The sequence below is a fragment of the Dermacentor silvarum genome, chromosome 1 (assembly GCF_013339745.2).
Source record: "Dermacentor silvarum isolate Dsil-2018 chromosome 1, BIME_Dsil_1.4, whole genome shotgun sequence".
NCBI classification, from domain to species: domain Eukaryota; kingdom Metazoa; phylum Arthropoda; class Arachnida; order Ixodida; family Ixodidae; genus Dermacentor; species Dermacentor silvarum.
The window spans coordinates 430,521,456-430,537,245 of NC_051154.1; the positions used below are offsets into that span (position 1 = coordinate 430,521,456).

At 48.4% G+C, this 15,790-nt stretch overlaps 2 protein-coding genes across 5 annotated transcripts in view; one reads left to right on the plus strand and one right to left on the minus strand.

Annotated features, from left to right (window-relative positions):
* The window catches only part of LOC125942581 (uncharacterized), a 44,464-nt gene extending 38,562 nt beyond the window's left edge, over positions 1-5,902 (minus strand). The window contains exon 1 of the mRNA XM_049660771.1: positions 5,427-5,902. Coding sequence (XP_049516728.1) covers positions 5,427-5,613 — 187 coding nt within the window. The 5' untranslated portion in view covers positions 5,614-5,902. The remainder of the gene's footprint in view (positions 1-5,426) is intronic.
* Positions 1-15,790, plus strand: part of LOC119437682 (papilin-like) — a 464,139-nt gene that overhangs the window by 213,970 nt on the left and 234,379 nt on the right. The gene's annotated exons all lie outside the window — the stretch shown is intronic.

A 15,790-nucleotide genomic window follows, 5' to 3' on the forward strand; every position in this document is an offset into this window, starting at 1 on the left:
CGGCACCAAATGCCTATCTTGCGACCAGGCGCAAGGGGAATTGGCGACTCAACATCCCACGGGAAAGGAGGAAAGCAGGAAGGCAGCGCGGGAAGTAGTGGGTGCGGCTTCCACTCTGCCAGTAACTGCGTACTTGCCCTTTGCGCGGTGGCGAGCTCTAGCGCGCACCGTATCTTGAAAGCGATCTCCACACGGTTTTGACCTTTGTATGCGCTGAGCTATCGGCGCACAGTTTCCGTTGAAGCGATAGACCGCCCGAAGCATCGCTCGCTACTGCAGCCGAGGTTGCTCATGCCAGCGTTCTCATACTGGTTGTCTGCGGTCATCGAGTGTGACCTATTCATGTTTGCTTGTGCGCGCTGACACCATGCTTGTTAATTCAGTTAGTAAGCGAATGTGTCCAAGTTTCTACAGCCGATAAAACTACTATCGTTACTCAGTATAGCTCTCTACTAATTTGGTATCGCAATTGATGCTGCGCTACGGTGGCTAGATGGGTAGGTGTGCCGACCGAGCGTAGTTCACCACTTCTCCGCATCATGACGCAAAATTGGCGCTGCGGACAGTAGAACGGTTCAGCGGCGCGCAACGACGGCTGCGCTGTGTGTACGAGCTGCGTGTCTGATAGTATCGCTTGCCTCTGATTGTATCTTTGAAGTGCGCGTTATAATACCGTTCTGAGCAGTGTAGGCCAAGCCAGAATGAGGAACTTGTTGTTGTCGTCTAGTCAGAAAAAACAAAATGCTGAAGTAAATTTTCTAGCTTGGCAATCGGTCACATTTATTGATATAAACGCGGCGCTCCAGCCCATTGCATTAAAGACGTAAATGCATTTTTTCCATGCATAAAACAATACTGCAATGGTTTTATACGTTATGTGGAACCGTGTTTACATAATATTTAGCGAGTTCTAATGTTTCAATTTCGAGAAATCCAGCTATTGTTTTATTGCTGCGTCAGTTACGGTATCTAAATTGGTGCGAGAAGAATTGTGTAGGTAAGTGCATATGGTTCACTGTTTCATTGTAATAAAATAGAGTAATACGTCTTGGGCTAAATTCGTGAATATATTTAAAATACAATTAAGACACGCTCTCGTAACTTTAGTCAGCAAACGCACCAACATAAATAGCCTAGCGCCAGCAAGGCCGCAACGTTGGTCCACCACATCATAACATTATTCACAGCACACGCCTCCACTTCAGGTGTTCTTCTCCCTGTTGCTTTCGCGCGCCATGTTATTGCCCTTGACAAGAAAGTAAACGCGTATAATTGAATAGAACTTCACAACATCGTTTGTGAGCTCTTTCTTGTGCCGCTTACAGCCGATCAAATTCGGGGGATTCAGCTGCAGAAAGGATGCAAAGTCGGCGATACACTGTTCCTTCGTAACTCATTTAAACTGAAGCACAGCTTGAAGGCGTCTTCGAGCGATGCTACCAGTTTTTTAGTGCTTCAGAAGGGAGCAACAGCCCTGACCTCCTCATTCTGTTGAATTTAGTAATGTCCCTGAGCAATCGGAGCACTTGGTTCTTTGCAGGAACTTCCTTGCTACATAGCCTGCTATAGAGAATATCAGCCTAGAATCACTTTTCTTTTCCCTGTAGCAGCGCAGCGGTGCTCGATGTCGCAGGCGCTGAGCACCTCATGAGCGGCTTGAAAATTTCCAACGTCGAGGAGCTCATGGACGTACGCTTTTCGGTGTACCGCTTGCTCATTAACGTCGCCGATACAATCTAGCCACTGAGCAAGCTACTGAGCAGCTCGGGGTGAACATTTCCGCTGTCAAACAGTGGAACAATTACGCTGTCTTTGTCACAAATTTAGAGCCCGACTTGCAGTTCGGAGCGAAGCAGTAGGTCTCCTTGGTGGTCTTGATTGGTGGACCAACGCCACCGCTAATCTCGCCGGTCATTTTTCCGACCTGGAACATTCCACATCGCTTAGGAACTTACAAACAGTACAAGAGATACGGAGCTCTTCACCTTTGAAACTGACACGAACAGACGACATACAACTATTCCAATACGGGCTTTATTTTTTTTGCTCGCCGCCAGTCCGCCAGCCCCCTGTAGCAGACGACGCGCGCTGCGGAACCGTTCTACTGACCGCAGCGCCAATTTTGCGTCATGACGCGGAGAAGCGGTGAAGTATACGCTCCAGAGGCGCCGGTCGGCACACCTACCCATCTAGCCACCGTAGCTGCGCCGTTCGAGCGAAACTGCGACTTTTTTATGTCCACTGCAGGACTAAGGCCTGTCCCAGCAGTCTCCAATTATCCATGTCTTGCGCTAGCTGATTTCAATTTGCGCCTGCAAATTTCCTAATTTCATCATCCGTCTTCGACTGCGCTTCCCTTCCCTTGGAAACCATTCCGTAACTGTAATGGTCCCTCGATTATCTCGTCTACACATTACGTGGCCTAGCAAGCTCTAGATTTTTCACTTAACGTTAACTAGAATATCGGCTATCCCCGTTGGCTGTCTGATCCACATGCTCACCGGCAGATGCGAGTAGTTAGGGTCTGATCGATCGGCGGGCAGCCATCTTCTATTCCTTTCGGAACGGGACAGTCTGTGGCTATTCAGAAAATTTTGCAGTTTTGTTCGGCATATTAATGCATTCTTGTCGCGTACACGTCACTTTGACGGGGTGAGTTTTCGCGGTTTTGTGATGTAGCGTGACAGACAGGTGAAGTGTGCGTAGCCAGAAAACATTGGACCAATAGCAGTAAGCTAATGGTGAAAAGGCGTCGAATCAGGAATGATTATTTTTCTTTTGTGCGGTTTAATCATGCATAATCAGTGTGTACACGTTATATCAGATGGGGAGCTATCGCGGTTCTCGTTACGTCGTGTGACAGACAGGCGAAGTTGGGAGTGGCCCGAAGATGTTTTGACCAATCATGGAAGCTGATTGCAGCAATTGCAATCAAAACAGTTTGGAATCATTTTACGTTATAGCGCCCCTGGTCCTTTTTACGGCAACGATGGTATTCGTGTTCAGTGTAACTGGGTCCAAAGAGGCAATATGTTCCAAAAACTGCAAAAAACAACGCTAATGCAATCAATGTCCTCCAAGATGAACCAGACTAATCGAGAGGCGAATTTATCACTTTGTTCCGGCAAACGTGGCCAAGAGGAAGTCACAAGGGTGTGTTCAAATTGAATGATCGTCCCAGGACGCCGCGATGTTGTCATGCTGCCTACGGTTGACGCGCACAGCCTGCAACGCTAATTGCAAAATCGAGAGAGTTTTAGGCTGTGCGTTTTACTGCTCACGGAGTATCGGTATATGGGAGACGCCTCCACGAACAGCAGCACTTCTGGCGCCGTCTTGTGGCGCTCGGTTTAACTAGAAGTCCCGGAACTGCCATTGCAACATTGTAACGGTCGAACTGTACTTAGTAGCTGGTGTAGAGGCGTTGTAACCGACAATCCTTAACGTATATAACGTGTGTTTTTGTTCCGCTTTGGGCGGCGCGGGGGGGGTGGGGGGGGGGGGGGGGCACACACATGCACCTCCGAAGTGTTTTGAACGCTGAGTGGTTGAATAAAATGGCAGAAGATGTGGCTATTCGACATTGTTATCGGATAGTCGGATATACACCTCGCAGATGTACTTCACAGGGGGGGGGGGGGGGGGGGGGGGCAACGCTCTATGCTTTCAATTTAGTGAAAGGAATTAGGGATTTAAGTGTTATTTTTGCATTCAGCTTATCTTTTGTTCACTTCTGTTTAATAACTGTTTCTTTTTGTTAACTGGAGAGGCTGGTGCCTTTGTGTGGCGCAGGCTACTCTTCTTCTGTGACATGGTTGTTTTGCTCATAATGTTCATAACAGACAAAACAATTGTGACAACAGCACAGCGACATTCGAGTACACATACTTCGCATAAGTCTCATATTAATCTGACTGATCAGTCATACACAATAAACTATAATGGGATACAAACGGTAAATGAATACAGAAACCTAGCCATACTCAATAAAGATGGACATAGTTACATAGAAACACATGGACGTGATTTAAGCGAAAGGCAAGAAGAACATGACCCTAATGAAATAAAGAGTGCTGTGTGGGTTGAACAAATATGTAGTACAAGGTGTATGTAAAGGGCGTAATGGTTCCCGGGCTTACCTTCTAAAATCTGAAGGGCAGGCGGAACTGGGCATTTATTGAGGGCTATTGGAAGGCTAGCACTGTGGGCTGATGGACTAACCACAAATGAAGCAGTACGGAGACATTCGGTGCACGCATTCCTAATTTCAAGATCTTCAGAGAAAGATTTGCTCGGGAAAAAATAACAAGGAATCAAGTCAGTACATTCTGCTCATGGGGAGCAGAGCGGCCGAAGTGAATAAGGTGTTAAATGTAAAGTCGAAAATGCAGAGACATCGTGCTCGATAACACGAATGGAGAGGAGGTCAGCTATTGAACAATATTGAACACTATGAAAACGAAATCAGTAGGCAAAGGTCTCATGATAATTCAAACAGAAGTGCCAAACTGTTCAAAGCGAGATGAGTACGTCTGAGAACGTTCAGTTATGGTGCATCCAGACGAAAGACCGAATCCGGATTTGCAGGGCCGGACGGCGCGTCACGTGACCTCGCATCGGCGATTCACCTCGTCCGCGCCTCTTCCGTGAGCCGCGCGGACGGATAACGCTAAGCCGTTTTTCACATCCGGATTCTGGCGGGGAAAGCCGCAGTTTTAACTTATTAACACGCGGTGTCGGGCAACCAGTACACTTCTATCCTGCTCGAGGACAGCCGCATTGCAGTCAGCATCAGTCCTTTGTTTGCTGGCGCCTGGTTTCAGTTCTTCATAGCTCCTGGTGTCGTTCACTTCTATTGAACAATGAATTTGTGCGATGACGCCGCCTTTTATTTCATCCACATCGTGGAAGAATTTCCCACTGTGTCAGACCTCAGCCGTGCAATTTATGCGGCCAGCGTCACAATCAGTCACAATCAAGGAATAGTGACTCTCTCGTGCAATGCAAAAAAAAAAAATAATCTCAGTCAACTGCTTGCTCGCAGACTACAAAAAAGTAGGACGTGTACAAATACATCTGATATCTGCTGTTTCGGAGCACTAAATGAATGCAGTATCAGCGAAAGTTAAACACACTCAGTGGTGCAATTAAGTGTAAACAGATCAATATTATCTGATGCACTTTTATGCAGAAAGTCGGTGCCGACAGCACGGCCATACAAAACATGTATGCACTCGTGATACCCCTTCCACGCGAACCCTCTGGATCTGCATTGGATATTTCGGGCGCGGTTGAGCTTGTACGCTACCACACGAGCACGCCTGAAGAAACTCGTGTAGCGGCCTTCGATCAGCACCAAGCTCAGTTTTCAACCGATATACATTTACCACGGCGCTCTCCGTAATGACTTGTAAACTTACACTTACCTGAAGCAAGGTACCGCAGTGTGACCTGCAGCAGTGTTTCCGCCGATATAGAACGGCGCATAATGGTATCCTCCCTTCGTATGCGGGGCTCCACTGGCGTCATAAGTTGCAGAAGCTGCTCTCTGCTTACACGAAGCAGCCTCCGGTATTCGTCGAGGTCAGTCTTCAGGAGCTCTTCGTAGAGCATGTTTTGGACCCCCAATTATTTCCATCCCGTCTAGTCTTTCCGCCAACAACGCCGTTTTCGTGGAAACAAATCAAAGTCATCGTCAGTCTCTGACAGAACAGCCATCGCGGCCAAACGTCGCTTTTTGCTGGCGTCTATTTTGTAGGAAGAAACTCTCAAACCAGTCTGCTGCTAGCCAGCGCAGAGGCTGCGGTCGAGAGTAATCCGGCTCGGTGGCGCTGTCGTCTTCTAGGGCCTCGTCCGCCGTGTGGATGCGCTTGCAGCCGGACGGTCCGTGGCATAGTCGTCCGCGTCCGCTAAAGATCCGGATCCGGGCCTTCGTCTGGATGCACCAATTCATGTATAGCGCGTGGAAATAATACAATAGCCATGGAGCATATTCGGTTAGAATGTCAGAATATTTATCCAGCGATAAATGTTGTAGCAGAAGGCTTGCCCGAGGTATAAGATTTTGTGGACAGTATACGGGAAACATAAATGAAACCACTGTGGAGACATAAAGAAACGGCTGAAACATTGGTAGTGCAAAAATAACGTTAACTCGCATTCTTTCTACACTGAACAATGTAGAAAGAACCTTTCTACAAAGAACCTTTCTACACTGAACAATGTCCATTGGGTAATAAAGATATTTGATGAGATTAGTGCAACAGAAAGCTTTAAAGCGCGAGCTTCATGGCGTTAGCTACCGCCCCGCTTCGAAGAGGACGCTCTTATCAACATTAACATTGCCATCTATTCATCCGGTGCTCCGGTTTTTCGTTAACGATAATTGTATAATCATTATCGTCAGCCTATATTTATGTCCACTGCAGGACGAAGCCCTCTCCCTGCGATCTCCAATTACCCCTGTCTTGCGCTAGCTGACTCCAACTTACGCCTACAAATTTCTTAACGTCATCACCCCACCTAGTTTTCTGCCATCCTAGATTGCGCTTCCCTTCTCTTTGTATCCATTCTGTAACTCTAATGGTCTACCTGTTACCCGTCCTACGCATTACATGGCCTGCTCAGCTCCAATTTTTTTCTCCTAATGTCAATTATAATATCGGCTATCCCCGTTTGCCCTCTGATCCACACCGCTGTTGTCTCAGGCGGCCCTTCGGGACGAAGGAGACCTAATCGACAGACGTAAAAATATCAAGTGCTCTTCACGCTTGTCGTTTCTCGCGGCCGGGAAGTGTCACCATGAGTCACCTGGGACTGATGGATGAGCAATTAGTCCCAGACTGCAATGGGTCACCGGCCTCGTGTGTAGCTAAAACGGCAACGTCGCTCTTGATGAGTTTCGTGAAGCACTAGAGAGCTTTAGATTATTGGGACGCAAGCGTAGGGGCCCCTAGCGCTCGGGGCCGCGGTACTGCGCACGCGTGGACTGGTCTACGCGTGCGCAGTATCGCAGCCCCAAGCGCAAGGGGGCCGTTACGCTTGCGTCCCCTTAATGTAAAACTCTCTATTAGCGCCCGCCCCGACCTACTACGAGGCCCGGCGCCAACTGTGACGCGCCAACTTGGAGCCCTCTTCCGAGACAACAGCCACCGCCCTCCCTGGAAACGGTGGCTTCCGCGAATTAAATGACAATCATGGAGAAGCGACTAATTCTTGAAAGGGGCCAGCGTCGACCATTTCCGTGGGAACCGCATCAACGTTTGGTTCCCAAGGTGTCACCCGTTACCTGGTACGCGGGGGCGATCAGGCGACATTGGAGGCGGAGCCCGGCGGGACGGGGACACATCATGGGCGCTCTATTGCAAAGTGGGCGAAGATGGTCATTGGCTAAAACAAACTAAAGTGCATTTCCTCGTCGAGTGAAAGAGGGAAACGAAAGAGATAAAACAGCAGGACTTGAGTGTTGTGAAGGGGCTCGGAGATGTAAACGCTAGAAGATGCAAATAAGTTAGAGCTTGTAGACGGCTCCAATATCATGGAGCCCTTCTTGTAGATTATGTACGTCTGTATATAAAACCGTTTTCTGATCTCACTGGACTTCTTCTTCTCCCGACACCTGGCACGGCACCACTCATGGAACCTTCGTGGCCGCTCGGACTTCGGACTTCGCAACAGTGGCTGGCAGCTTATGGAATCGGCCGGTGTTTTCTACATCAGTGTGGTGAGTGCTACGTGTTTGCTTCTCTTTTCGCCAGACTCATTAGCGTAGGCAGTCGGTAATGGTGGTTTGGTGTTACTTGTATTTTGTCTCGCAGATCAAGAATATTGTGTCTCGTAGACTGAGTTACTAGGGAGAAGAAACACCGGGTGCACTGTAAATACGGATAAGTTTAAAATCCAGGAACTCCTCGAAAGGTGTGAGCAGATTGGCATTATCATTGGCCCTGCGGTAGGCAAAAGGCAATAATAGGAGCTTTTACAGAATCAGGAAGAGAGTTGGGAGAAGGCCGGTGAGGCCATGAAAATTGTTTCGTAAGGAAAGGAGCACAAAGAGAGAAATTCGGCAAACTCCTGATGGTAGCGGTAAGCACGGGCTAATAGGTAGTGCCCGAGTTCGCCCTTCATGTCGCCAGAACTCTCCAGTACAAGTGGGTAGTTGCTACTGGAGTTACTTTGTGTTTTCTGGTGGGCACCGTTTTAGGAAATTCACCTTCTTTATTTAACGAATTTTAGGAAGGGTGAATTTTGAAGGGAAACGAGATCGCTAGGGAGAAATTCAGAGTGTAGGACCTCCTTCTAATTTGCGAAGAGTTAGACATTTCGGCCGACCCCGCAAAAACGAAAGAAGCAGTTCTCGACGTCTTGAAGGCAGAAGAGGTGATGGTGGAGGAAGATGACGAGGCTTGGGAGACGATTGAGGAAAGAAAGCAAAACGCGGAGGAGTGCAAGAGGCGCGAGCTTGACGCTGTAGAGAAGCGCGAGCGTGAAGAAGCAGAAAGACGCAAGCGGGATGCCAAAATTCGCAAGAGGCGCGAGAAAGAGGCAGCGCAACGACACGCCCTTAGGATGAAAGAGCATCAACGGGAAAATCAGATGCTCAGGTGGCGGACAGCGCTACGCCAGCTCGACACTTTCAGGACAGACGAGGGTATAGTTAATTTCCTCGCCGGTTTTCAACGAGTGTGTGAGAAAGGTGGTGTCAGCCGGGACTCGTGGGCCGAGCGATTAGGAGCACTTCTTCCGTTTAGTGTCGGTGCGTGTTTCATGCATTGTTTGTCCTTAGGAGAAAGCGCCTGAACAAAGAGGGCTTTGTTCAGGCGCTTTGGTGTAGCATGGCAGGCCGACTTCGAAGGCCCAAATGAGAGAGAAAAAGCCGACCCTGTCGAAGGTACAGCTAGCAGTGAAACGGCTAGTTTAGAAAGCTTTGAAATAGATGTGATGCAAATGACGCACACACAAAGCGAAGATAACGGCGGGTTTTCCGCAACAGAAACGGAAGGCCCTTTAGGTCAATTATGTATGGCGGCGGCAATTTCGGCCAGTCTGCCAGACAAGTGCCAGTGGTAGAACGCCCGCCTCGGCTGCGGGAGGCTGTGGGTTCGATTCCCACCGCCGCCGGGCACCCACTGGTTCAAAAGGGTACAAGCGTACCCCGGCCTGGCGTTCGGCTTCCTTCAGGGGTGATACGCTTAGGAAAGGAGCCTGCGCCCTGAATTCCCGTCGAAACCAACGTGAGCACGGAAAACAAAGTGATGTCGGGGCCGCTCCCATGGCGGTCATTTCCCATGTGGCGCCCCAAGCACCTATTGAGGTGGGGGCGCCATCGGGTTGATGTCAAACACCCCTTTCCAAGCGTTGAGGTCCCATAATGGCCGAGCACCAGGCCGGGAGCGCGCTTGTACCTATTTTACCGGTAGGTACCCGGCGGCAGCACTTGCCTCCCACAGCCACGGCGGATGCTCGTCTACAAGACCGTCTGTGGTTGGACCATGCCAGACTATTGCTTCTCCGATTGGTCGGAGCAAATGCTGAGGGAGCGGGGAGAATCGTTCTCAAGCAAAGGAGCTTTCAGGGCAAAAGCACGTGACGAGACTCCAAGACTGAAAGGCTTATTCCCTATTGAGCAGCGGTCACAGGACCATGGAACGATTCCAGAGGCAGCTGTAAGAAGTGATGAGTTAGACGTGTTAATAGCCGGAAGCGAGGTGAATGCGGTCACCGAAGGGAGCGGTGGTTTTCCCGCCCTAGAACTTGTGGCCGACTGCGAAGGCCAAGATGACAGCCACAAGGCTAGTTCAGACAGCGCTGGAAGGGCTGTGGTGCCAGTACTTAACGGACGCAGTGACAAGCGCGAAAAAACGCTTGTTTCGCCATTAATCCAGGCTGTTTTTGATGCAAAGGCCGACTTCGAAGGCCAGCGAGAAGTTTTGCATGCTGTCGACGGCAGTAATGAAGCTAGGCTAGCTGAAGAGAGACTTAATGACGAGCTAAGTTGCTCAAAGATCAAATCTGGTTATGCTCTGTTAGAAAGGCAGTCGCACTGTGAAACCCGAGAGGGCAACCAAATTTCAAGTGCGTGTGCCGATGCCGCAGGCTCTACGAAGCATGCTAAACGAAAAAGGCGTAGGCGCAGGAAGAGAAAGACTGACGCGGTAGAGGCGTCTAAAATCAAACGTGCGAAGCGCCACGACGACAGCGGTAAATGCAGCAAAGGTCAAGTCCCAGCCAGAGACTGTGAAAAAGCGAAGGAGAGCAAATCCTAAGCTTAGGCGTTTGCCGAGATCAGGGATCGGTATGCCGCACGTCGCGAAATGGAGAATCTCGCGAAGATTCAGGCATGGTAACTGTCACCTAACCGCCTCGCGAACTGCGCATTGTAAGCAGAGGGACAAAGGGAAGCGTCCTGTAGGCTGTTACAATGGCCGATCACTCGCGGGGGAAAAGAAAGGCGTCTGCTTAGCAGATAATGGGACAGTGCACGCAAGGGTCTGCCAATGCATCCCCCTCGCAGCACTTGAAGGCTGCTGTTCGGAAGTCACAGCTACAAGGTTTGTCAGGCGAATTAGTGGTCTTTGCCTTCTTCGCGACCCCACCTTGAGAATACCCGGGAGTGCGCGACTCCCTCGAGCCCGTCTGGAAGGAAAGCGTGCTTTGAGGCCCGAGAATTGAGTAAAAAATATTGAAAAATATTTTTGTCTTTTGTATTCCTACTGCGGGAGATTAGTTGAGTTTTGAAAGTTTGAGAGGCGTAAAAATGTTGCAGTTTTTTATTATGTTGTTAACCTTTCCGGCTCAGGTTAGACCCACGATTTAAAGGGGAGTGTTTACGCGAGGACAGCTATAGAATTGGAATGCAAACAGTGTCAGGGTTGCATATACCATGGAAGGTCATGCGCAAGTTGAGCAAATTGATGACCTGCGCTTTTGCGCGAGTAAAAGACGCGTCGTGTTTTGTTTGCCTTCATGAAAACGTGACAGCTGAACGCTCGAGAAAGGAAAGCATCAGTGTTTTCGTTTTTTCTTATTACTTTCGCGGAGATATGTAGGCGGAAGATAAAAGCCTCAGTCTAGTTTTCATTGTAACCTGTTTTAGATAGTTCGCATGAGTTTTCGTTAGAATAAGGCTTTCTTCTTGGAATTCGCGATTTCTAAAAATAACGCTCTATCAGGTTAGATATTGGTTGTTCTGCAGTATACTTCAGCTGATTTTGGAAAGAGTCGGATAGTTGTTCCCGCACTCACGTGGAGAGGACCGCGCGTTAAAAACTGGTGGCGCGGATTGCCTTTAGCGGTAGGTTTATTTTCTCTTCAACGTATTACAAAAGGGTATGTCCATAAATAAGGCCACCTGATCAAATGGAGTATAGCATTAAAGCAGCACAATTTAGAAGTGCGCTAGAGGAAATGCAGAATAAATCAGGCCTTCTAAGCCAATTCGGGCACGTGGTAAGTCGTAGATGGTTTGCCTATTTGTTTATTTGGCATTTTCGCATTACGTAATGATTATGTGGCTCTCTTGTGCTGACTGTTAGAGAATGTAAATTAGTGAAGGCCAGTTCTCCCTTCGCCTTCCTGATCTGCGGAAGCTTTTATTCATAATTACTTAGCTTCATTACATAAACCCAGTTGGTGTCTATTTGCGAAGACACATCATCAGAAGTTTTTGGTACTTGTCCGGATCAACGCGCACCTCGCGTTTCGGGGTTTTCTTTAGATGGGGGTTGTCAGATTTTTGGAATTGCTAGAGTCTGGCGATGAGAGTGGCTTGCAGTGGCGCTTGCCGCATTGTTTGTGCCGGACAAAGGTCGCTCCTTGGAGCTTGTCATCTTGCATTTCTGCAGTCCAGTCAGAGCCCACCTATCAAGGGGCCTTTGGTGGGAAGATTCCTGGAAGATTCCTGGAAGCAGCGGCCCCATGGCTTTGAGCCAAGCAGGCATCAAGCCGGCCGAGCTGCATGAAACAACTCGACCTCCCGATGGATTATCTTGCGGTGGTGGTGCTGTTGTGTCTGGCGGCCCTTCGGGACATAGGAGGCCTACTGAACATACATACGTGAACATATCAAGTGCTCTTCACGCTTGTCGTTTCTCGCGGCCGGGAAATGTCACCGTCAGTCACCTGGGACTGAAGGATGAGCCATTAGTCCCCAGACTGCAATGGGTCATCGGCCTCGTGCCCAGCTATAACGGCAACGTCGCTCTTGGTGTGTTTCGTGAAGCACCAGCGCCCGCCCGACCTACGACGAGGCCCGGCGCTGACTGTGACGCGCCAACCTGGAGCCCCCTTCCCAGACAACAGCCACCGCCCTCCCTGGAAATGGTGGCTTCCGCGAAATGACCATCACGGAGAGGCAACTAAGTCTTGAAAGGGACCAGCGTCGACCATTCCCGTGGGAACTACATCAACGTTTGGTTCCCAAGGTGTCACCCGTTATTTCTTCTTTCTGGGGTTTTATGTGCCAAAACCAGTTCTGATTATGAGGCACGCCGTAGTGGAGGGCTCTGGATTAATTTTGTCTACCTGGGGTTCATTAACGTGCACTACAACGCAAGCACACGGGCTTTTTGAATTTCGCCTCCATCGAAATGCGGCCGCCGTGGCCGGGATTCGATCTCGCTCAGCAGCGCAACGCCTTAGCTAACTGAGCTACCACGGCGGGTGCAGTGTCACCCGTTACCTTGTATGCGGGGGCGATCAGGCGACAGTGGAGGCGGAGCCCGGCGGGACGGGGACACATCATGGGCGCTCTATTGCGAAGTGGGCGAAGATGGTCATTGGCTAAGACAAACTAAAGTGCATTTCCTCGTCGAGTGAAAGAGGGAAAGGAAAGAGATAAAACAGCAGGACTTTAGTGCTGTGAAGGGGCTCGGAGATGTAAACGCTAGAAGATGCAAATAAGTTAGAGCTTGTAGACGGCTCCCATATCATGGAGCCCTACTTGTAAATTATGTACATTTGTATATAAAACCGTTTTCTGATCTCACTGGACCTCTCCTTCTGCCGGCACCTGGCACGTCACCATCCATGGAACCTGCGTGGCCTCTCGGACTTCGCAAAACCGCTCTCTTCCTGTCTCTTAACGTTAGGCCTAACATTTTTCGTTTCATCGCTCTTTGTGCGGATCTTAAATTGTGTTCGAGCTTCTTTGTTAACCTCCAAGTTTCTGCCCCATACTTTAGCACCGGTAGAATGCAATGATTGTGCACATTTTGTTTCAACGACAGTGGCAAGCTCCCAGTCAGGATTTTGCAATGCCTGCCGTATGTACTCCAAGGCTATTTTATTCTTCTGTAAGTTTCCGTCTCATCATCAGGGTCCCCTGTGAGTAATTGACCTAGATAGGTGTACTACTTTACAGACTCAAGAGGCTGACTGGCGATTCTGAATTCTTGTTCGCTTGCCAAGACATTAAACATTAACTTTGTCTTCTTCATATTAATCTTCAACCGCACTCTTACACTTGCTCGGTTAAGGTGCTCAATCATTTGTTGTAATTCGTCCCCATTGTTGCTGAATAGGACGATGTCATCTGTAAACCGAAGGTTGTGGAGATATTCTCCGTTGGTACTCACTGGTAAGCCTTCCCAGTCTAATAGCTTAATACTTCTTCTAACCATGCAGTGAATAGCATTGCAGATACTGTGTCTCCTTGCCTGACCCCTTTCTTGATAGGTAACTTTCTATTTTTCTTGTAGAGAAACTAGGTAGCTGTGGAATATTCGTAGAGGTTTGCCAAGGTATTCACGTATGCCTCCTGTACTCCATGATTACGCAATCCCTCTATGACTGCTGGTATCTACTGAATTAAATGCATTTTCATAATCAATGAAAGCCATATAGAAAGGTTGATGGTGCTCCGCATATTTCTCGATTACTTGTTTGATGACACGAATGTTATCCATCGTAGAATATCCCTTCCTGAAGCCAGCCTGTTCTCTTGGTTGACTGAAGTCAAGTGTTGCCCTGATTCGATTGGAAATTATTTTGGTGAATTATTTATATAATACTGAAAGCAAACTAATGGGTTTATAATACTTCAATTCTTTAACGTTTCCCTTCTTGTGGATTAGTATAATGTTGGCGTTCTTCCAGCTCTCTGGTACACTTGAAGTCGTGAGGCACTGCGTATAAAAGGCCGCAAGCTTTTCAAGCATGATATCTCCTCCATCTTTCATTAAACCGGCTGTTACTGCATCTTCTCCAGCAGCTTTTCCCCTGGTCATGTCTTGCAAGGCCCTTCTAACTTCATCGCTAGTTGTGAATGAAAGTAGCTTGGATGCTCTGGGTACTGTACAGGTCAGTACAGAATTACTCCGCTGTTTTTACAATGCCATCGAAATTGCTGATGATATTACCCTGCTTATCTTTCAATGAATACATCTTGCCTTGTCCTATGCCAAGTTTTCTTCCGACTGCTTGCATGCTGCGTCCATATTTACGGCTTCGTCAATATTTCCCATGTTTATATTCGTATATCGCTTACTCTCTTGTTGTTGAACAGTTTGCACAGTTCAGCGAATTCTATCTGATCTGTTTAGTTTGACACTTTCATGCTTTGTCGTTTCTTTATTAGGTCCTTTGTTACGTGGGAGAGTTTACCTACTGCAGAGCTAAACTAGCCTCACTCGAAAGGGTGTGCGTCTTGAACGTTGCCACGTTCAGTTTCCTGTGGCGCCGTGTCCGGACCCAGAGATTCTTAGCAACGTCTGCCGCGTCGCAGGTCTGACCGCCGCCTTGGTCAGGTGATCCGCAGCCGCTGGGGACTGAGGGCCATAGGTTAACTGTAGGAGTCATGAGGGAGGTATAGTTGCCGGTAACTGCACCAGGGAGGCCGATTCCAGTTCTGATGAGGGAGTGACTTTGATGAAGCTTAGTGGGCCTTCATAATTTGGCTGCACCTGGACTAGTATAGCCCCACTAGCTCTGGGCAATCTTTTTTGCCGGTGTCAGGCGCCACTCCATGCCTGAAAATGTAGTGTACTCATAGGCGTCGACTACAGGGGTGCTCCGGGGCTCGAGCCCCTTCCGGAATTTTCCCGGGAGGAGGGGAAGCCTCAGCCCTCCCCCCCCCCCCGCCCCTACAATGTCATTACCGGAGTTCTGTTACGCACATAATTTGAGGATTCTCTTGCGTTGTCTCCACATTTTCACTTTTGTTGTGGCTAACAGCTTACGGCACCAATGTTGGCACGGACGTGCACGGCTTTTAATTTATACTTTCGCTTTATTTCGGCAAATCCTGACTATAGGAGGACGAGCGCATTAGAAGCACCCGCGGCGGCTGCCTCATCTGTGTTTCCTCACTTTAACATATTTTTAAATTTCCGCTGAGACAATTTCCGCACCACGCACCGAAACAATATATTTAAATATATACAAAGGACAAAGTTTATCATATTTTTTAAAGAGAAGGAGGTAGCCAACTAAATGGATAGCCTATTCCTAGAGAATTAATATGTTAATCTATATTCACTTCAATTAAAATTACTTGCCGTGCTTTTTTGACCCCGAAAAAAAACCTGCAGACTTCAGTGACCCGTTCGGCAGAGTCTTCTATCAACGGCACGTGAAAAATACGTTAGTGATATATGTCTCAGTATTGATTCTCTTTCCGGTAGGCAATGCTAACGACTGGCGCCAAAATAAAAGAAAAAAAAAGCTCTTCTAATTATTTACACCATTTACGCATTAGGGATGAAAACATCGCCTCTTGCATGCCGACACCATAAATACGGGGTGTTTCAGCAAACACTTTCAAAAAAATTTTAAGGTTGCCTGTGGCAGATAG